Source organism: Erinaceus europaeus, chromosome 2 (genome assembly GCF_950295315.1).
Source record: "Erinaceus europaeus chromosome 2, mEriEur2.1, whole genome shotgun sequence".
Lineage (NCBI taxonomy): Eukaryota > Metazoa > Chordata > Mammalia > Eulipotyphla > Erinaceidae > Erinaceus > Erinaceus europaeus.
Genome location: NC_080163.1, coordinates 119,012,153 through 119,034,985, shown reverse-complemented (window position 1 = coordinate 119,034,985; position 22,833 = coordinate 119,012,153). Strand labels below are relative to the sequence as shown.

The 22,833-nt window shown below is 45.0% G+C and overlaps 1 protein-coding gene across 1 annotated transcript in view; it reads left to right on the top strand.

Moving 5' to 3' along the window:
• BANP (BTG3 associated nuclear protein) overlaps window positions 1-22,433 on the top strand; it is a 51,214-nt gene extending 28,781 nt beyond the window's left edge. The window contains exons 4-10 of the mRNA XM_060185029.1: window positions 780-1,019; window positions 6,494-6,661; window positions 6,778-6,908; window positions 8,506-8,577; window positions 8,965-9,003; window positions 19,764-19,907; window positions 21,787-22,433. Coding sequence (XP_060041012.1) covers window positions 780-1,019; window positions 6,494-6,661; window positions 6,778-6,908; window positions 8,506-8,577; window positions 8,965-9,003; window positions 19,764-19,907; window positions 21,787-21,858 — 866 coding nt within the window. The 3' untranslated portion in view covers window positions 21,859-22,433. The remainder of the gene's footprint in view (window positions 1-779; window positions 1,020-6,493; window positions 6,662-6,777; window positions 6,909-8,505; window positions 8,578-8,964; window positions 9,004-19,763; window positions 19,908-21,786) is intronic.
• Window positions 22,434-22,833: the final 400 nt, after the last annotated feature.

Here is a 22,833-nt window from a genome sequence, read left to right as displayed (position 1 = left end):
TCAGGCCCTGGCTTTGAGCCCCAACACCACATGGGACCTCCATGAATAGCATTGGAAGAAATTCCATGGATAGTAGAGAGGTGCTGTTATATCTACCTACCTATCTATCTATCTATATCTATTTTTTTCTATTTTTTTCCCCTTTTGTTGCCCTTGTTGTTCATCGTTGTTGTTGTTATTACTGTTGTTATTGCTATTGTTGTTGTTGGATAGGACAGAGAGAAATGGAAAGAGGAGGGGAAGACAGGGGGAGAAATAGATACCTGCAGACTTGTTTCACTGCTTGTGAAGTGACCCCCCTGCCAGGGGCTCAAACCAGGATCCTGATGCCGGTCTGTGAGCTTTCCACTACGTGTGCTTAACCCGATGTACCACCACCCGCCTCCCCTATTTTTTTTTTTTTAACCAGAGCACTACTCAGCTCTGGCTTATGGTGTGCAGAGGATTGAACCTGGGACATTGGAGCCTCAGGCTTGAGAGTCTCTTTGCATAACCATTATGCTATCACCCCTGCCAGCCCCCCCCCCCCAGTATATGGGATAATTTTAAAAAAGAACTGTTACTTGTTACAGGTTGCATTAATATATCTGTGCAGGGTTAGCAGAAATTGGGGGTGATGGAATTGGTTCCAGTCTTGCTCATGTGGCAGCTGCCTCTATGCCTTTCCTTTGTAATCACAGAAGTACATCCCCCCACCCCCAGCCCCTGGCTCATGGAGACACAGGGAGGTACCAGAGCATGCTGGAGCTCAGCACTTATCCAAGACCCCTCTCTTTCAGAGGACTACCCCAATGGCACGTGGCTAGGGGATGAGAATAACCCCGAGATGCGAGTACGCTGTGCCATCATCCCATCCGACATGCTCCACATCAGCACCAACTGCCGCACGGCTGAGAAGATGGCGCTCACATTGCTCGACTACCTCTTCCACCGGGAGGTGCAGGCTGTGTCCAACCTCTCCGGCCAGGGAAAGCACGGCAAGAAGCAGCTGGACCCTCTCACCATTTATGGGATTAGGTGTAAGTGCTGCCTGGGGCTAGGGCTGTGTCTGAGACTGGGAGGAAGTGGGACTTTGAAGCAGTGGTGCTGGTGATTGATGTTCATTGAAGGACCCAATGTTAGGACTAGTCAGAGCAGGAAGGGCACTGCGGATAGTTTGCTTCCTTTAGTAAATGTTTCCTGGGACCCTGCAGTAAGAGGTCTGTCTTCTCTGGGGAAACTGGGGGAAATTTCTCTGCCCTCACCAGCCCTCCCTGGGTTTCCAGCACCAGCAGGTACATCTGCTCCCCACACCCCCACTCCCAAGCACCACTGTGCTGGGCCTCCCTCATGGGTGGGAGCTAGAGATCTAGTCCTGAACTGAAGCCCTCATCTTCTGAGCTAGTAGTCACTGCCTCATCACTATGGTGACACTCGGTGTCTGTCACCAGTACGTGTTGGCCTGGCTTATGAGCCATTGGCTCCTTGTGATGCCACCTGATTTTTGAATATTTGATATGCCCTAGGATAAAGGTAAAGGGAAGGAAGCAAATACCCACACATCTTAGGTACCTAACCAAAGTGTATGATAGCTGAATCAGAAAATTCAAGTTCTGAGGGTCACTGCAGTCAGATGTGAATTAAAGTGAAAGACTGGCAATTCATTTTTTAATTTAATTGAGTTTTTCCCATTTTAATTTGTGGTTAACAGTGGGTTACAAGATTATAAGATTACAATGTGTAGTTCCACACCCACCACCAAATTTCTGTGTCCCCACTCTCCCACCTTCCAAAGATAACCACAAAGTCTTAGAAATAGTTTGTTTGCTTTTGTTTTCTTTTTCTTTTTCCTCCTGCAAATTCACATTTATCAGTTTTCTAGATGGCATGTATGAGTGAAGCTATCCCTTAGTTGTCTTTCATCTCTTTACTTATTTCAATAAACATAATCACCTAATACAGAGAATTCTTGACTCATGTAGAAGTGGGTACCATCCCCTCAGGGAAGAGCTTGTTTTTTTTACCTAGTAGTTTCCTGCCAGTGAGCCTGAGCTGCTCTGTGAACAGCAGTGAGGAATGAAAAACTAAAGTTTTTCAGTAGCTAATGTGAAAATGGCAGAAATAGTTTTCCTGTTGCTCCTTCCCTTGACCTTTGATAAAACAGAGGGTGGGCTGCTGACTGCAAATTTTCTAAAAGTGGCTAAAAAGCCAAACCAGGCCTTATGAGGATAGCAGAAGTCTTCTCACCTTGGTCTCCCTGTTCCTAGACCTTGGACTTTGTGTCACTCTTGTCAGATCCCCAGGGATGTCCATATCAGTACCACCAGGAGTTATTTCCAGCATCTTTTTGAAAAGTTGATCTTGTATTCAGGACCATCAACCCCTGGGGTATATATGTGTTCACAGAGGAACAGTGCCCCACGATCAACAGACTTATCCCTAGAACCACATGGCAGACACATTAGCGCAGAATGTAGGGCCTGTGTTCCCCTGATAGCTGTGTAATCAGATGCTGTCTCCTAAGCTCTTCTGGATTTGAAAGAATAAGGTTGTCTCAGGGAACCCAGTACATGTCTTTTGGGACATTGAGGCACAGCTTTGACTGGAGAGCTTGGGGGGAGGTTTGGTCAGTGCAGACAAGGAGCTTCAAGAGGCAGAGAGCAGTTGAAGGTGAGGGTGTGTGTGTGATGGGGTCTTTGCTCACAGTTGACTTGCATCTCAGAGAGGCCTGAGAGCAGCCTTAGGGCTCTTCTTAGAAGCAGAGGCGTGGGGCTGCGATGGCTGAAAGATGGAACTCTGGATATTTGTGGGATGGGTGTGTCAGCAGGTGTGCACCTCCCCTTTCCCTGCTCCTGTGAAAGAACACACTAGCTTGTCCCTTGTTCCCCTTTTTCCTGGGGCTGAAGATTTCTTTGATTTCTCCAGGCTAGTCACTATCAAGTCAAGACTGTAATTTAGCAAATAAATTGCTGGCGCTCCCTTTCCTGCTTCTCCCCCCCCCTCGAATTTGAGATTACATTTGCAATGGTAGTGTTTCTCATTCCTCTGTGACTGATAAACTCCATGCCACCCACTGAGGATGCCTGTTCCAAGCTCTGAGGGTTTTGTCTTTGTCTTTTTCCCACAGTACATCTCTTCCCCTCCAGGGGCTCATCATTCGAGGCTGGAATCTGGTTTTATTATCTGAGCCATGGTGTCATGGTGGGCCTTCTGGAAAGTGGGAAGGCAGTTAGCAGAGACAGACTCTTAGATCTTTGGATGATGGCCAGATGACTGACCAGGAAGCTGGGGAACCGGCTTTGGGTGGTCAAGGACTTATCCCTCACCCAAACACTGAGGGCCAAGTGCTTGCTTTCCCAAGATGAGTCTTGAGACTCCCCAGGGACCTCAACTGCTGGGCAGTGCAGCAGAAGCTACTGGATGGATAGTGTTGTGTGTGTGTCCACCCCCCACTGCCATCGCCCCTGCAAGGCAGCCTCACCCAGGGGATGGAGAGGGTGTGAGAGAGGAGATGGGTAGCTTGAGGACTCCACAACTTCTTTCCTGGTCTCCCCAGCTTGGCAGAGGGAGGCATTTGGGGTCAAGGTTCCCTTTTTTCCCCAGCTAGATGAAAGCTAGAAGACCTGGCTTTTAAGGCTGGATCTCAGTCTAGATACGTGTACAGGAGCTAAAGTCAGGGTAATGGCATTCTTCTCATGAGATTTTCTCATGTGCATCAAGTAACGTAAGAGATAAAATGTTCCGAGTGTAAAATAGCATTCAAGTTGCTTTTATCACTCGTTTAAGACTTTTCCAACACCACTTACTAAGCCAAGACTTCTTAATACAGTATTTGAGAAAATCAGCAGAAGATTGAGACCCTCCACCCTGGCACCTGGGGGTGGGGGTTAGGTTAGCCTGCTCTCTCCTGTTCCCTACTTTCCGGGTGTTCAGTGAGAGCTTTTTGCAGTAAACTGAACTGCTGCTGGTTCTTGGCCTGGCTTTTCTGGGCCACCCTGAGGGACATTGCCACCAAAGTGGAGTCTTGCATTGATTTGGAGGGAGATACATAACAGGTTGTCTATGAGAGCTTAAAAATGGATGATAAAATGTTCTACAAATGTACATGTTTTCTTTATAGCTGTAAGCCAGATTTTCAGTTGATTATTTTAAAGTTGAATTTTGAAGCTAAGGTCATTATCCTATTAAATTTATACAGCCATGTATTTATTTTTAAATTTCTTTATTGGAGAATTAATGTTTATATTCGACAGTAAATACAATAGTTTGTACATGCTTAACATTTCCCAGTTTTCCATATAATAATACAACCCCCACTAGGTCCTCTGTCATCCTTTTTGGACCTGTATTGTTCCCCCCCCCCCACCCCAGGGTCTTTTACTTTGGTGCAATACACCAATTCCAGGCCAGGTTCTATTTGTGTTTTCTCTTCTGATCTTGTTTTTCAATTTCTGCCAGAGAGTGAGATTATCCCATATTCATCCTTCTGTTTCTGACTTATTTCATTTAACATGATTTTTTCAAGGGCCATCCAATATTGCAGCCATGTATTTATTTTGTGATTCTTTTCTGTTAATACAAAGTTTCTGTTAATACGAAGTTTTTTTTATAATCTCATTAACCCTCAGATGTGAAAGTATGAGAGTAGAGAGTTGGTGTTTGGATGCTTCTGTTTACCAAGCATGTACCCAGTGAGGTAGTTGGTACTGCCTGTGATTACTGATTCTTTCTTGTCTCAGAGACCACAATTGTGGTTGGGTTCTCCTGTACTATGTCACTGCAGTTCTAAGAGTAAGATTCGTTTGTAATTAAGATCAGTATTCCGGCTCTGTTGTCACCATATCCTTGTTAATAAGTGCTTTGGCTCCTCTAACGGGCGGCCAGTATTTGGGTTCCATTGTAACCCTCCAGTTACTGTTGAGTTTTGTTGTAACTAGTTTGAGGTAGTAGTTGGCTTTCTCTGTAACCACAGTCAGCATGTGGGTTCTCATCACCAAAGTTGATAAGTGGACTGCGACTTCATGTGATCCCTGCATCTAAAACAGTGCCCAGTATGTAGCAATCACCTAGCCAACAGTGACAAAGTAATGATTCTGTAATTGTTGTACATGGTTTAAAAATCAGAAAACAAAGAGTGGCTGTTGACTCATGTTTTAAATGTATGAGATAAAAAAATGCTATGAAACTGCCTTAAGTTCTTTTCAGTCCTATAAATTCTACCTACGTTATCCCAGTTTCTTTTTTATTGAGATCAAAGAAATTGTGGTTGTCATTTTATTCAGAGTCAAAGATGTCTGAAGCACATGCTTATACAAAAAAAAAAAAAAGAAAAAGAAATGTCTTTTCAAAACAAAAGGAGCTTTTGGTATTTAATTTAGTACTTGAAAAACACTTTCTCTGTTTTGATTATTTTAATGTTTTAGCCTTGACAAGAACAGATTGTAGGGATTGGCATCAATAGACTGTCCAAGCTCAATCCTTTTAATATTCAGCACAGTAAGTTTGCAGCTGAATCTTTTAATTATTACAGTTTTGAATTTCATCCCCTTATTTTCCTATTAATCAGTGAAGTTTCAGAGCCAGTGAGAGAGAAGCCTACCCTGTTGAGAAATATGTCTTGTGGCTCCCATGCTCACATTCCTTTGAGCATCAGTGAGCTGACACAGAGTGAGATGGTTGGGACTGAATGGGAATACTGCATGGTCTCTCTGGCCCTTTTCCTTCCTTGTTGAGAAATGGGGTGTATTGATCAGCACAGTCACAGAGAGCTTAATAAAGACCCGGGGTTGGCTGATATGGGTGCTCTGGCCTTTGGTGTCAATAACTGAGAGGGGAAACCCATGTGACTGGCATGCCAAGTGTGTTCTCTGCACAGTGTAGGACTGCATCCTAATCCTGAGTAAGGTGGGGAGACCCTAGTTGCATGATCAGCCTTAGACTTAACTGACAATGGGAGAAGGTCCTAGAATGATCTAGTATAATCACTGTCAGTCAACAGATCAGTGTATCTACTACTTGCCTAAATACCATGGGTTCCAGGCACATAGGGGTGAACACAAGATCAATCACCTATATATGTGAGGAAAATAGTAGTTAGAATCTCTGAAATGTGGGAAACTGAGTGGGAACTAGTGGGAGGAACAGTGGTGTCAAGTGGCCAATTAATGGTCTAGTTATTGACGTGATAGTGGAGCTGCATCTTGAAGAAATAAGCAGAAGGAAGAAGTTCTGAAGAATTAGGAGAATATTTCTAATTAAATTGTGGGGACCCCTGAGTTTATCTAGACATCCAGGACAGCAGATGAAATGTGGATGGAGGTGTGAAGCTTAGTGATCTTCATGTACCTTATTGCCTTGTTTTTACTAGGTATGGGTGTGTCAGTTCAGTTATGCAAAAGTTAGAGAATGTCATGTAGGACAGGTGTCCCTTTTGGGGGGCTTGGTATCACCCACATCCCCGGGATTAGACAGAGCTCTCATCCCCCCATCTTCTGTTTGGCCCATGTCTTCTCAGGTCACCTTTTCTATAAGTTTGGAATCACAGAATCTGACTGGTATCGGATCAAGCAGAGCATTGATTCCAAGTGCCGGACAGCCTGGCGGCGAAAGCAGCGAGGCCAGAGTCTGGCAGTCAAGAGCTTCTCAAGAAGAACACCATCTTCATCATCGTACAGCACCTCAGGTACCAGCTCTTGGGGAGGCAGGGCCACGCCCAGAGTGAGCCCCAGAATATGCAGAAGTGGGCTACACAGGGCCTTGGCTCTGTATGAGACTCATCTGTGTTCCATGTTCCTTCAGAGACCATGCTAAGCACGCCGCCCCCCGCCCCTGAGTTGCAGCCACAACCACAGCAGGCCCTACACTATGCACTGGCCAATGCCCAACAGGTCCAGATCCACCAGATTGGAGAAGATGGCCAGGTCCAAGTAGTACGTATCCTCCTCATGGTATACCCACCAGTGGGGGTGGAGGGTAGGAAGGAGGAGGTAGTTTCCTGCTTGGGGCGAAGTAAAATATCACATAAGGCAAAGGCAAGCAGGTGTGAGCTCTTTTGTGTCACAGGAGCGGGCAGTTCTTCCACCAGTGAGCATTTGTCCTTGATTCCCCACACTCTGGTTCATCTACATATGCACAGTCAGGTGGTTGCCATCAGCTCTGCAGGTCAGACCACATGACCATTGCCTCTGCCTAGGAGAAATCATAGCTATTTAGGGATACACTCCCCTTTTTACTGAGAGTGCAAGTAGTCATCTTCTCTGGGCTCTGTGGAGAAAGTTCCTTACCATTTTTATTCAATTTTTCCCTGGAATTGTCCCATGTGCTCTGAAGCCATACAGGACTAGCTCAGTGCTGAGTCTTTGGCTTACTCTGGTCAGCGTGAGCTCCAGCCACTCCAGGGTAGAAGCTCTTCTAGATATCACAGCAGGGCAGAGCAGTAGGGGCAGAAATTTCCTAAGGAGCTAGAACATTTCCTTAGGACCTTGGATCCTATTGCTTCTTTAGCCACAGCCTCTTCTTTGAACTCTGCTCTTTCTCTTAGGAGAAAGGTCTCTATGAGCAGGAACCAAATTCCTGACTCAGGGTGGTCTTGGTTGAAGTTGGGCTGAGCATACTGCCTTGTTTAAAAGGGTGGGCTTCCAGAAAATACCAATGAGTAATTGTAAATAGGGCTTTTCTTCTTCTTCCAAAGGAGAGGAAGCTGTTATAAACAGTGGGTTCTTTAACTGACATTCACAAAGGCAGTTACTCTTATCTTATTAGTAGGAAAGTTCTTGAATGACTTCCAGAACAGATAGCTTTGATATAGGGTTTACATAGACATAGTAAAATGTAGGCAATAGAAAGTCCTCAGTAGTTTATCTATTCAGATCCTTTTTGACCAAGATAGAATTTTAAATGTGATATTGGGTATTTCCTTGAACTGAGTTAGAATTTAGAGGAACTATTTGTTTCCATCTGCAAACACAAATGCATTTCAATCTGAGTCTTTGTTTAGATTCACATTTATTAGTGTTTATATTGGCTGGTTAGTCGTGTGTTTCTTTGATTTAGAAAAAAAAAATCACCTGATGTATTCTCAGTGTGCCCCACTCCCACCCGTAGCATTCTAGGACTCAAAGATTATTCAATATTATAGTGTGGTTTTTAAAAATCTGTCGTTTTAATCTTTTAGAATATATGTCAGGTTCCCAACTTTTCTCTGTCTTTCATCTTTCTTAAATTTATATATTTAGAGATATTTAAAGACTGAATCCATTTTCCTTAGGCTTCAGTGCTCTCTAAGTGCTACTGCAAAATGTTCTGTGTGCATTATATACTGAAAGTGTAGTAGAGAGCTTACTTAATAATAAAAAAATAAAATAAAACTGTCCTATACTCACTATACTGTACTCTGCAATGTCTAGTTAGTTGTCTTCTCTTGAACTGTAAGCAGATAATCAAGAACAAACAGTTTGGAAGGTGTTTTTTTGTTTCCTGTGGTTTTGATTTTCTTCTGATGCTTCTTGGTGTCTTCTCTTGCTGCGGATCCCACAGGGCCACCTCCACATAGCCCAGGTGCCGCAGGGGGAACAGGTGCAGATTACACAGGACAGCGAGGTGAGTTGTGACCCCTGCAGCTCCCTACACACCGGGCTGGGTCACATGACATGGACAGCTTAGCATCCCCAAACAACAGGGACATTTTGGCTTGGGTCAGGGTCGGAGGGGTGGGGGGTAGTAATAGATCTTTTTTTATTTTGATTTAGTTTGGGTTTGCTTTTATAAGAAGAAAAATTGTACCTGTAAATCCAGTTTACACATTTCATTTAAGGATTTTTGACCCTACAAAGGGTTGAATTTTGTAGAATTGATGTTTATGTTCTTAAGAGTTATTCACAAATGACATGGGAAGTTGTTTTTGGGCACAGAGCCTGAAATTTCTGTCTCAGTATGCCTTGAAGCTGCTTTTGTCCTTGATTGCTCCTTTCCCCATCTGTTTTGCAGGGCAATCTGCAGATACACCACGTTGGACAGGATGGACAGGTAGGCACTCACCTGCCCTTACTTCTTGTCAACTGGCTGTGGCTTCTTGCTGGAGTACCAGATATGGTGCTGCGCAGGGGAATGGGCAGTGAGTAGGTAGCAGAGCATTAGCCCAGGGAATATTGACTGCTACAGAGGTCCGGAACAACATAGACAGCCTCTTTGTGGGATTCCTCATAATTCTTTGCCATGTAAAAGAATGTCCCCATCTGTTAACCACTATTACAGTGCTTCTGTAGTTCTCTATGACTGTTGCCAATGCCACCTTTGCTCGGATGAGCTGTGAATTAGAATAAGCTTGTTCCACCTTGTAAGGAGGTGTGTGTATTGCTATCACAGTCCACCATTGCCTCTATCTGATTCACTACAACATGAAGTGCGCCCCCAACTGAGCAGATCTAGAGGTGATTTACTTTCTAAGACTGGATGAAATTGCTGGTGGATTTGAGGATTTGTGGTTTTCTTTTTTCTTGTTTTATTTTTAATTAATATATTTATTTAAAAAAGGAGACATTAACAAAACCCTAGGATAAGAGGGGTACAACTCCACACAGTTCCCACCACCAGATCTCCGTATCCCATCCCCTCCCCTGATAGCTTCCCTATTCTTTATCTCTCTGGGAGTATGGACCCAAGGTCATTGTGGGTTGCAGAAGGTGGAAGGTCTGGCTTCTGTAATTGCTTCCCTGCTGAATATGGGCGTTGATCCATACTCCCAGCCTGTCTCTCTCTTTCCCTAGTAGGGTGGGTCTCTGGGGAAGCAGAGCTCCAGGACACACTGGTGGGGTTGTCTGTCCAGGGAAATCTGGTCAGCATCATGCTGGCATCTGGAACCTGGTGGCTGAAAAGAGAGTTAACATACAAAGCCAAATAAATTGTTGAATAATTACAGACCTAAAGGCTGGAATAGTGCAGATGAAGTGTTGGGGGGTGCTCACTGCAGACTATTGTGTACTTTTGCTTTCAGGTAAATATTTTGCCCTAGTTTATGGATACGTGTGAACATACGCTCTGTCTCATAGGACCTAGTCTATATCTAGGTTTGGGGACTTTGTTAGGAAGTGGAATGGAATTAGAGAATACTGTGAAAGGAAAGGTCTCACCCAAGTAATGAAACTGAAGGGTTGTCATTCCACACCTGAAGTCTCTGGACACAGTCTGAAGTGAAGCATGCTGAGGTGACACTCGTTACGTTGAGATTTGTGGTTTTCTAGCCCTCTTGAAAAGAGTTTCTATTCAAGAGACATTTATAATCTCTGGATAATTATGAAAGAGAGTCTGGAGGATGTTCCTTTTTTATGAAACAGAATTTATGAACCATGAATGTGAGTTAATTTAATATCAAGATAATATTCTTCACTCCCCAACCAAGTGCTCACTCTCCTTTGAAATGCCTGTGTGGGGTCTCACTGTTTTCTCCACAACAGACCATAGGCACCAGCATGGGCACCAGGCTACTAGGCTCAGGAGACAGGGTAACTGCAAGCTGTAGTCAAGGGTTCTCTCTTAAGCCCTCAGAACATTTGGTTAGGTGTAGCTTCTTCACTTGGCAGTTTCAGCTTAAACACACACATGAGGTTTTAATCACAGCTCTTAACTGGTATTAGTTTATAAATATAACAGAATTGCCTTGGCTAAGATCCCAAAAGCCAAAGAGATGCAGAGTTAAAAAGAAACACACAAGCTGTTCTTGAACTGTCTGGTGCTGAGGCCAGTCTGCTAGGGGTCAGTTCCCTCTGTGCTTCTCTTGGTCAGCTGAGGTATCTGTCCATCTAAGGCAGGAGAGGCCAGACTGGCTCACTGTTAGCAGTTCATCTCTTTGCTTTTGACCATTTAGTGGTTTGCATTTCTACTGAGAGTAAACTTTGGTCCCATTAAAATATCACACAAGGAAAGTAAGTATGTAATCTTTGAGTTCTCTCTCTCTCTCTCTTTTTTTTCCTGGAGCAAAATTAGTTGGGGAATCTTAAGTGTTATATTAACATTGTGTTGCAGTGTGAGGTGGACTGTCACCCAGGATGGTGGAGTGGTTCTCCATTTAGCAGATGCAGCAGGCATGGCTCTTGCTCAGGGAGCCCTCTAAGGCTTACAAGGAATCCCTTCCTGATGTTTGCCAGACCCTGCACAGTCACTGGTGACTGATAAACTCAGTGCTGCATATTTTGTGCACTTTCCAGGCCCTTACTAGCACTGTAGAGTATGAGTCATGCTTTCCCCTCACTTGGCCATGACTATGTACTGTGATTAAGTAATGTTCATGACATTATGTCCATTGACCCTAAGTAGCACCCCCAAATATTGACAGAAGCATATCCTAGGCTTCATGGGCACTAGCCCTTTGGAAGGTAAGGGAAGTACCTTGTGCCAAGACACAAGCCAGCTCAGATGTCATTATAGATTGTGTGTAATTCTGATGGTTTTCTATTGATCATTTATAATTCTTTTTCTACTTTGGTGAATTTTAGATAAAAAAATTGCCAAGTCTTTATATGGCTGCTTGGAGTTTAGATACAAAGTGGTCCATTTGCTTAGTTTCTTATTATTGTGATCTGATTGAAGACTTGGGTACCTAAAAATAACTTTCCAGAAGTAACTCATCAGTCGGAGAAACAGTGGAATAATCAGAGTCAGTTTAGGAGATGTCAGCACAAACATGCTAACAAACAACATGCTTTGACTTTTAAAGTGTATTCATTAGAGAATCAAACAGAAGACTCAAGTTTAAGAGGAACTTCCAGCCAGGAAGAGCTTTTACATTGCCCTGAAAGAGCAGATCCAAAATTCAGGCTCTGTGTGGAGATCTTAAACACTGTATTTACTTGAGGGGGCAGGTCAGGATGCGGGAGTCGAGGAGAAGGGTATAGCTAATATCTCAGGACTTCTCCAACATAGTAGCAGTTAGTAAGTATTACGCATGATGCAGAATTATCTCTCTACATTGCAACAACCAAGCAAGGTGATTTTTTTTCTTTATTTTTAAAAAGTGGTTTATTTTAATAATGAGAGAGAAAAGAATACTGCTCAACATTGGCTGTGGTGTTGCTGGGGATTTAACCTGGGACCTCTAGGACCTCAGACACAAAAGACAGGCGCAATTACTGTTGTACCCCTCCACCCACCCCCAACCCCCTGCCCTATTTTATTTTTCTATATAGCCTATTAATCTGTTCTGGGAACAAGAGGTCAGACATTATGGACTGGCTTATTCTGTGTATCATTGGTAGCTGTGAAAGATCATGTCTCAGGTCATTGTGCCTTCACTCCTTCACAGACTCAGGTAACCTTTGGCTCATGCACATGTCCAAGAAAGATAGTAGTTTTAGCCTTATTTATTTGACAATTTAGTTTTCTTTAATACACAGACTTTCTTCAGGGAGGTTGAATTTGAGTTGTATAGGAAAAGAAGAAAAAGAAATGAAACTTTTTTTCCTCAAAATATCCTCTGTGGAAATTGGCTTCCACAGAATGAATTGTGACATGAAAATTTACATCCTTAGGACAGCGATGGTAGTGGTGGTTTTGAAGCTGTGTGTGCATCCCTGTGCTGGTTTAGCATGGCCAGGCCACAGGAGGTGGCTGTTTTGGTAGCATGCTAGAAACCAGCACCCTCAGGTCACATGCTTGGGACATGACACTTGCAGCCGCATGACTTCATATCACAACTAGACACCTGCAACTGATCGTAGTGTTCTAAAACAAAAATACTTTTTTTTTCCCCATCCTCCTTACATCTCTGATGATAATTTTTTTCCTGGGGACCTAGGTTGCTCAAGGCATAGGAAATACATTGTTTCAATTAGAGTGTAACATGGTACTCCTCAAATGAGGGTTGCTTTTCAGGAGAGAAAGGATATGTTGACTTGGTAGCACACCAACTGGGACCTGAATCCTTGTTTTTCAGCTTCATTCCAGACATATCAACTGGTGTAAAGGTAGTCCAGTTTCCCTTTGTGTGGTACTGATTTTGTGATACTTTCTGGGAGGTTGCCTCAAACAGTTTTGAGTCTTCTTAAAAATGAGTGAATAGTTTGTCTCCACTTAGTCATGAAGAGATGACTGACTGTTGACAAGAAGTTGATATATCATGAAAATTGTGACATGCAGTTGGTATTGATGTTACCTACAGAACAGTTTAGTCCTGCACATTCTGAACTAGTCACAAAGGAGCCACAGATGAGTCCAATAAAAATCACAAACATTAGTATATATAGAGTGCAGGGGCAGCTAAATTTGTATAGGTAAGGAGGCCTGATGGGACCTTCCCTGTTCTTACTGACCTAGTGGGACCTTTTCCATTCTGGTGGTTGGCCTGGTGTTCTTAGGGGTTTTGGTATTTCCTACTGCCAGCTTCATCCTCACCATTCCTTGGTAACTATTGACCTGCTGTATGAAACCAAATTATAAGCCTCTAGCTTCTTTTGTAGTGCCTTGTTTTTCTGTGAGCAGTGGGAAAGGACATGGTGACAACCAGCTAGTGATATGGGCCTTTGCTTTTAACCTGTCACTTTGTTCCCAGAGTTGTAATGAAAAGAGTGACCAGTCAAGTGGCTGGCCTTGAGAGAATGACCTTCATTTGGGATGATATTGGTGACACCTGAGTTGATTTCTCAAAACTCTCAGAGTTGAAGAATGTGTTCAGGAGTGACGGACCTCCCTCAGCAGGTTTTTAGCCCAGAGTGAAAAACCTGTTGAAAGAAAACCTGGTAGCTATTTTTTCTTCCCAACAAAGGCTGAAGTAGAAGACATGATGCTTAAGTCATGTTTCTTGTTGTTTGAAGGAAAAACTATTTTTAAAGTCAAATGAGGCTTTTAAGACTGTAGTTATATAATTTGCTGTGTAATCATTCTTTTTTCTTTTTTTCTCTCACAAATCTCAGTCACACCAGGGCTTGGCTCTGGGAGGCAAGACAACAGCCTTCAAGCCTCTTCTGTTTGGTTGTATTTGTACTGGCTTGTGGTGACATGCCTGTCAAGCAGGCCTCCAGGGCCATTTCCTCACTGTTGGCCCTGTAGCCAGTGCCTGTCACTGGGACCTAGGTTATAGAGCCCCCAGGCTTTTCTCCCACAGTTCTCTTCACAGTTGGGCTAAGGTGACTGACTCTGTGCTCTCCTGGCTGCTCCACTTCCAATCCCTTACTTGCTGGTTTCTTGTTGGTATGGCCAGCATGGAAGTGGGGGTAGTGGTATAGGAGTACCTCTGGAGCTCCAGATCTTCATTCCACTGATTTATCCTCACCCATAGCCTCAGCTTGAGTTCCATTTCTGCAAGATGCTTGCTCCTGAGATGACCGTACTTCATGAGATCTTCCCTCCTTCCTGGAAGTTGTCTGTGGCAGGATCTTATCTTCCTCCCCAGGGCTGGCCAGTACTGCTGAGTCTCAGAACATACATTCAGTTATTTTTCACTTAGAGAAAGTTTAAAGGAATTTTGTTTTTTTATTACCAGAGTACTGCTCAGCTCTGGCTTATGGTGGTGCAGGGGATTGAACCTGGGACTTTGGAACCTCGGGCAAGACAGTCTTTTTGCATAGCCATTATGCTACCCTTGTCCTAAGGAGTTCTTTACTGTTTTTTCTGTTAGTTTGGATGTCCCCCAGCAGGCACATATCTATATGGGCACTGGATAATCACAGTGGGGAGTGTGATGGCTGCAGACTTGCCTCCTATGTGAATGTGCCACATAGCAGACAGAACTAGCTTTTTAATCCCACTGATCACTGAGCATCTCCAGATGTATTCCTTTGGACACGAGGCTCCATACACTCTTCCTGGTGCACATAAGCTGTCAACCTGATGTTAGCTCTGGGCCTATTAGCTGTGGAAGCACCTCCTGGATGGTTATAGGTGATTCTCTGCAACACTTCCTCAGTGACTTGAGCCCTAAGACTGGAGCAAGCTTGAGGCATGTGGCAGCTAATTGCTCAGGGTGGGTTGTTATGAAAGAAAACGCTCAGCAATGAACCAGGGAAACACATCATTTTCCTTCTGAGATGAGTCTGCCCCCTGCCCTTTGCCCTCCACTTCACACTCCCAGCCTTCACTGTGGAGCACCCCCAGTGTCACAGGATGGTAACCAAGTGATTGAAAGGGATTTTCTCACCCAACCTGCACTTTGATTTTAAGTCACCTATCAGGATCAAGATGGAGATGCTTAGAGGGCACAGTGTTTGAAATGAGTTCCCAACTGAGAACATTTCCGTATTTTGATTTTACCAGCCAGGCAGGAAGTGTGAATGACTTCATTATTATAAAGCAGGGCACACTTAGATTCTGAGACTGTTGACATTAATTCTTAAGCCCTAGCCACTGTGTGGACCATGTGAAATGTTGCTTTACTGGCAATGCCCAAAGATTAAAAAAGCTGTAGGATACCATAAACAGTCTTCCATTTATAAGCAAAACCAGATTGTAGGCAAAACTTTCTCGGAAATGATTTGTTCCATGACTTCATACCTTACATTAAGAAACAGTTAATAAAATTTGATCTTAAAATCACTTGTTAAGGATTTTTCCTTTAATGTACAATGATTATCAAAGGCATCGGCTATAACACCTCACATTTTTGCTGAATATTTCAGTATGTCACATAGACTCTCTAGTTTAATTGAGGTCCTGGAGCAGTGGTCTCTGTTTCTCTTTCCTACCAGGATGAATAGGATGAGGCCTGGCAAGCTTAGAGACCACCTGCTCCTCCACTTTCCAGTGACTGAGGTTCTGAGAATTCATGACCTGCTTATGTTTTTCAGCCTTCCCCTCTGGACTTTCTAGCTATCATGCATACTAGTGTTACCCAACTTGAGCTTTTCCTCTGCATCATATACCCAAACCTGTGGGTACTTTGTGACCTTTATTATGTTACTACTTCTTTGGCCACCAGGAGTGAGCCCCACCAGTACTGCCAATCAGAAATGTGATTGCACACTATGGTGAGGAGGGAGAGTAACTGGCAGTCAGAAAGTGACCTGGACATACATGCATGGAAGTGGGGTGTAGACAGTTACCAAACATCCACAGGTGCCTAGAGTGCATGCACGAGTGTGTGTGTGTGTGTGTGTGTGTGCGCGCGCGCACGCACGTGCATGCACCGTGTCTTCCAGCTAAGGTACAGAAGCTGGGAGTGCCACACAGACTTGAAAATCAAGTCCTCTTTGATTCAGCAGCTATGTTGGCCTTCTCTTTTACTTGGAATACAGGACCAGCTAATGATGTGGTAACATATTTCTGAGATGATTTACATACATACTGGAAATTTGCCAAGAATGTATATGCACACTTATACACTATGAAAATAAAGTGACAACTTGCATTAAGGCTGTTGGGATGGGGGCCAGTTCCACTGTCAGATCCTTGAGCCAGTATTGCTCAGTAATTAATTTTAGATATAGACCACAAGGAAGCAGAAGAGAAGAGGAGAAGCTGGTAGGTCTGTGGGGCCATGAGGTTAACTCTGCAGGTTAACTGTATGACCCCAAGGTGACCTAGCCAGTGGGAGGGCAAATGAGTAAAATGCTGAGTCCCAGGACTCGTCTCTGATACTCTGCAAAAGACAACTCCCCACCCCTCAGTGGAATCAATAACAGGGTCCCATGATCACCCCCACAAATAGGCCTCTCTAGGGTTCCTGGCCAGTCTGGAAGAGCAATTTCTATATCCCAGTGAAGTTGTCTGGTTGTGGAATACCAGGTGAAATGAACGGAAGCCTAGCCCTCCTGTGGCCCTAAACCCACTGCACCTGCTGAGCTCACCTTCTCTTGTGACCCCATGGAAGCTGCTTTGGAGTGTGAGTGTCCTCATCAGCCCAGTCCCCACATCACACACCACCCTTGCAGCTGACCAAAGCCTCTGATGCCACCTCTATACCATGTAGGCCCTCCACCTCAGACCATGTGGCCTTGCCCACTCCTATGAATTAATCTCCTGAAAGTATCATTATTCTTACTGCCATTCGAGAGTCAAAACAGTCTTGGGCCTAGAGTTGGGGGTATCTCAGCCACACTCCATTTGCTTCTACTTGAGGAGTCGAATAATTTTCCACATCTTCTATTTAACGTGAAAGTGGAATTCCTGCCAGTCAGACACTTACCTGTTTTTTCCACTGATGGATTTGTTGTTAAGGGACTAGGGTTTTTGCTTCTCAGATCCAGAATGCTATTTTAAACCACAGACTGTGCTTCAGTCTAACTTCTGGATGTCTGTGCTGACACCACTTTCCCTGGGCTCAGGCCTCCAGGTCTGCCTCCTCCCTCAGCCTGATTCCTACAGGAGCCATGCTGACCTGAGTGTGGGTAGGGTGGGTCTGGACCCTGCCCTAGTGTGTGTGGTAGAAGCCCTTAGACCTCAGTTTTCTTGTCTGTGAAGGACAGTCATGCTGGTTTAAGGCAGCATCCTGGACTTTGATGCTGATTTCTCCACAGATAGCTTTGTTCCTCCCACCCTTTAACCAAAATAATGTATGTCTGTGTGAAGAACCTACACAGTTAAGCAAGCCCACAAAGGGCCAGGGCTCTTGTGCATGTCCTGTCTCCAGCAGGGCCATCAACTAGGAACTCCCTCCTCTCACTACATCCAGCTGCAAACCACACTCCAGCATTTGTGCAGGGTCTCAGGATGCAGCAACATGGGCTGTTCTAGGGTTCCAAACTTGGTTGGCCCCAGAGATATGTTCCTCTTGATAAGCCACAGACCTTTTGAAAAGACTCAGCAAGCACATGTTCGGTGCCTGTACTATTTTTTCCCTTTTGTTGCCCTTGTTATTTACCATTATTGTTGTTATTGCTGTCATTGTTGTTGGATAGGACAGAGAGAAATGGAGAGAGGACGGCAAGACAGGGGGAGAGAAAGATAGACACCCGCAGACCTGCTTCACCACCTGTGAAGCAACCTCCCTGCAGGTGGGGAGCTGGGGGCTCGAAAGGGAACCTACCTCCAGTCCTTGCGCTTTGTGCCATGTCCACTTAACCCACTGCACTACCGTCTGGCCCCCACTTTTTTCTTTTCTTTTTAAATTTTATTTATTTTAGTTGATAAGATACAAGTTAAGAGGGGAGGCACCTACAGCACTGCTTCACTGCTACTGAAACTTCTCCTCCTGCATGTGGAAACCAGGGACTTGAACCCAAGTCTTTGTGCATGGTAACAAATGCACTTAACCAGGTGCGCTGCCACCCTACTATACTCACTTCTTTAGCAAGTTTACCTTTCTACCTTCTACCAGTTTGTAACTGCATCTTTTTGTTGTTGTTGTTGTTGTTTTTAACAAAAAAACAGATTTGGATCTAGGCTGGAGCAGGAGCTGAACCTGGGTTGGTTGCAAGTCCATTTGTTGCTGCTATTTTCTCTGTGATGAGGGCTCAGCGTTCGTGCTGGGACTGTGTGGGGGGCTGTCCTTCAGTGAATAATTCATGGAAGGAACGTATTGGTGAGGGACGAGGCTCCTGAGCCTCCCTGGTTGGGAAGCTTGTGGGAGCACCCTTACATGAGAGTATAGCCTGTCAACCTCAGAGCTCCCCACTCCAGTTTGGGCATAAGGTACCTGCCCACCTGCATAGCTGTCAAAAGTACCCAGTAGACTAGGCTGATGATGCTCACAGATGCTGGAAAGCCCACCAGAGGTCCTTGTCTGGTTCCCCAAAGTTGCACCTTACTAGTTCCTCCCCCCCCACCCCAGGTCCTCCCACTTCCTCCCAGTATCCTTCTTCTTGACCCCCAGTCTTCCCCAAGGGCCAGCTTATACCAATTGTACCATAGGACTCCTGTTTTCTATACTCTGTCCTCTGCTATCAGAGGTGTGCCAGCTTCTGGCTCCTCTTGTTCCTTTGGTGTCTTGCCCATGAACTTGCAACAGCTCTGATTTCTAAAGACACTCAGTGCTCTGATCTATTTCTCTTCATTGCATTCCTGTTTGATACTTGGGAAATTTAAAGTGGTGGCTTTTCTACAATGTAGGCTTAAAGACTCATTTTTTGAGGCCAAGAGATGGCTCAGTGGGTAGAGTGTACATCTTACCTAGGTGTGAGACCCTGAGTTCACGCTCTGGCACCATACAAGAGCTCAGTGGATGTTGGAGTAGTGTTATGCTCCTAAGTATATAGAATAAGGGCCAGGGGAAGTTTGGAGCCTGCTCTGCATAAGGGCCTTGGTACACATTAAAATAGTAATAACTGGGCTGGGTGTTGACACACCTGGTTGAGTGCATACATTACAGTGCACAAGGACCCAGGTTCAAGCCCCCAGTCCCCACCTGCAAGGGGAAAGCTTCACGAGTGGTGAAGCAGTGTTGCAGGTGTCTCTCTGTCTCTCCCTCTCTATCACCCCTTTCCCTCTCAATTCTGTCCGTCTCTATCCAATAAATAAAGATAATTTTTTAAAAAAGTAGTAACTGCAGTCTGGGAGGTGATGCAGTACATAAAGCACTGGACTCCAGCATGAGGTCTTGGTAGTGTGTGTGTACACTAGAGTGATGCTCTGGTTCTCTCTGTGCCTCTTTCTCATTAAGAAGTAAATCTAAAAATAAATAAATAAATAAATAAATAAAAGTAATAACAAAGTCAAACCTTTTTGTCCAGCATGTAGATACTTGAGGGAAATAATGTGAGGCCAAACAACCCATTCACATGCTCTCTACCTTTGTTCCCCCTGTAAAAGCTGAGGTGTCTAGAGGCCACATGTCTTCCCCCCCCTGCCATTTGGGGAGAGTTTGTCTGATGCCTCCTGCCCCAGTCCTGCCATGCCATGCTGACCACCTTGTGCTTCTCTTCCAGGTGCTGCAGGGAGCCCAGCTTATTGCCGTGGCCTCTTCAGACCCTACTGCCACCGGGGTGGATGGTTCCCCCCTCCAGGGCAGCGACATCCAGGTCCAGTACGTCCAGCTGGCACCAGTGACTGACCACACAGCTGGGGCTCAGGTGGGTCTCCCCTGTGGAAGTGGACAGCCCAGTATGGACGGGCCCCAGGCTCCCCACTTCTACAAGTCCGAGAACTTAGCTTGGGGATTGCCACTCTGACCTCCTGAGAAGAAGGTAAATTATCATTGAAAGATGTATGATTTGGACAAAGGTACTCATTGGGGATTGTATTTTTTTTTTTTTTATAAATAATCTAAAAGCATGAAAGTGACCTAAGTGTTGATCTTAGGGGTTCTGGGACTGTTTTTTCTTGTGTAGATGTTTATCTGTCAATTCAGAGACAAAAACTTGGTTCTGCTGCAGTGGGTAAAAGTTTTCCCAAAGCCACAAACCTGTCAAAGCAAGTTAATGGGACCCTTGTTTCTGAGCTCTGTGTTCAGGACAGCTGTGATATTTGTGCTTGGTTCATGGACTGTGGTTGCCCATGCTTCCCTGAGATTCTCTTGCTTCTGGGGAGTTTGGTGTTTACCTTGGAGCACGGGAGACACACGCATTGGGACAATTTCTAGGATGTCAGCAACACTGTTACTTGAGGATTTGAAGAGTCTAAGTAGCAAGCCTGTGGTAAATGTACCTGGTCAAGAGGTGGACATGGTCTTTCTCTCTCTTGAGTTCACTGAGTTTGGGGACCATGCCAGGACCTCCAATGCCAGCGGAGAACAAGCAGAAACTTGAATCCCTTTAGGGGGCCGCATGATGATTCTGTCTGGCTGACTACATTTAGAACGAGTAATTCTGGAGTTAGTGCATCTTCCTGTTTCTGTGAGAGTGACATCTTATGAGGGTGCCTGTCCCAAGAGGCAGTGCACACGACTGCTGCACGCTGTCAGCTGCCAGGAACTTGGATTCACCCATTACCTGCATGCTTCACCTCCCAACCAGTTACTCCCCCCACCTCCGCCGCCTCCATGGAAGCAGTGACAGAAAGGCAGCTGGCAAGTACAGTCTCCAGAACATGCGCATGCCATACATCTCCAGCCAGCAGCACATCATGTAGGTCTGGAGGGGCTGCTACTGGCCCTTCCTCCATGCCTGGAACTCTTATCCCACCTACATCTTTGTCCTCATAAGGCCTGTGCTCTTATAAGAACACCATGCAGAAAAGGAGAGACAGTCTATTCCTCTGCTGCTCTGTGGACTTGAAGGTATTTCTGGTCTCTAGAGTCAGCCACCATGTGCACCATCTTACCGGATCCTAAGCGTGTGGTCATTTTACAGATTCTACAACTGAGGGAAAGCTGTCTGTTGTAGCTTGTGGGCACTTTGGCATCCTCTCCCATCACTTGTCTTCATTCACACCCCCAGCTTCATTCAGCCCCCACCACTGCTCTGATTTTTTTCTGTGGTGTCACCTCAGAGGGAAAGCTTAGGGGAGTCTAAAAAGAAACCTTCATCAAGTCTCAAGGTGGGGTTCACTTTGGATGACTGACCACTCAGGCTGGATGATTTGTGACTTACGGTAAGGTTGTACTTTCCTTTAGCTTAATTTAAAATTGTGATTATGCTTTTAAAAGCCTTTGAATAGCTGATTCATTGATCAAAATGTACATCTCTAAAAGGAATAGGTGACTGCCTCTAAAACACTCTCATGGACATTGATACAGCTTTGTAAGAAGCCAAGAGGGAACTGAAAGCAAGGGTAGGAGTGGAGGTGGACAGGCTGGGAGGGGGCAGGGTTGGAGCTCTGACGGGCAGTGCCTCCACATTTATCAGAGCTGCTGCAAGTAGCTCAGGTCACAGTCAAGTTATTTCTCAAGTTGGGGTTCCCCCAGGGGCCCTTGGCCTTTCTTCTGCACAAAAGCTGTCATCTCATCATCACAGGCTTGGGCTCTCCCTGAGGGGACTTCTATAGCAAGCCCTCCTCTCTCCCCTCTTGCAGACAACTGAGACCCTACAGCCCACCCTGCAGCCTGAAATGCAGCTGGAACACGGTGCCATCCAGATCCAGTGAATGTGTGGCTGCTGACTGCCAGGACTGCCAGGACCCGAGATGCTGCCATGAGCGCTGACCCCGTGGCTGCTCCGTTCCATGCTGCCTGTCCCCATGACTTTACACAGGCGTGACGGCACAGGTTCTGTTCAAATGCATCAAGAGCCTTGTCCACGGGGCCCCAAGTCTCAGTCAATTGAAAGAAGATAGAAACAGCGCGCCTCCACCAGGGCACCCCCTTCTTGAGTCATCCTGGGGGCGTCTAGGAAGAATGGGTAGGCACTTAGCGTGCTGTGTGTCAAGTACACACAGAAAATCAAGAACTACAATATTTTTCTCTGTTTAAACAGCTTTTTTTAATTTGCTATGGTGTTTATAACAAAAAACAAAAAAAAAAAAAAGAAAACTGAAAAAACACAAAGTGGAGTGGCCGAAGCCTTTTGCTGTGAGCTCTGTTCAGTGTAATGAAAATAGGTATTTGCAAAGACAGCTAATGATTTTGATGGAAATACTGCTTACCTACTTTTCTAGGGGGGAAATGCCCTCAACACTGTAATTATGCATTTCTAATGAAATAAAGTGTATTTATGACCACAGCAGCTTTCGTGTCATTTCCTATTAGGATATGGTTCACTTGGCAGTGGGTTCATTTGCAGAGAGCCAGCAGTGGGATGGTGGTGGTCACTACCTTGTTCCTGGGATCCTCTATGAGTAAGGGGTGTGGCTGTTTGTGACAGTTGCAGATAACAGCCTGGGAATGTCAAGTCCCCCAGAGGCAGAGCACAGCTGTGCCCATCTCCAGATGTGGGCTTCCTCTGGAGAGTGTGGTTTCACACTAGAACTGTAGGTTCTTTCACACATGGCTTGTCCTTCAAAAAAGTCACAGCTAGAGTGTTCTCAAAGGTGTATGCAAAAGAAACTCCTTTGTTGTCTAAAATCTTTAAAAGAGGATGACGGAGAAGGAAAAAGAAGAAGAAAGAAAAGAAAAAGCCAAGA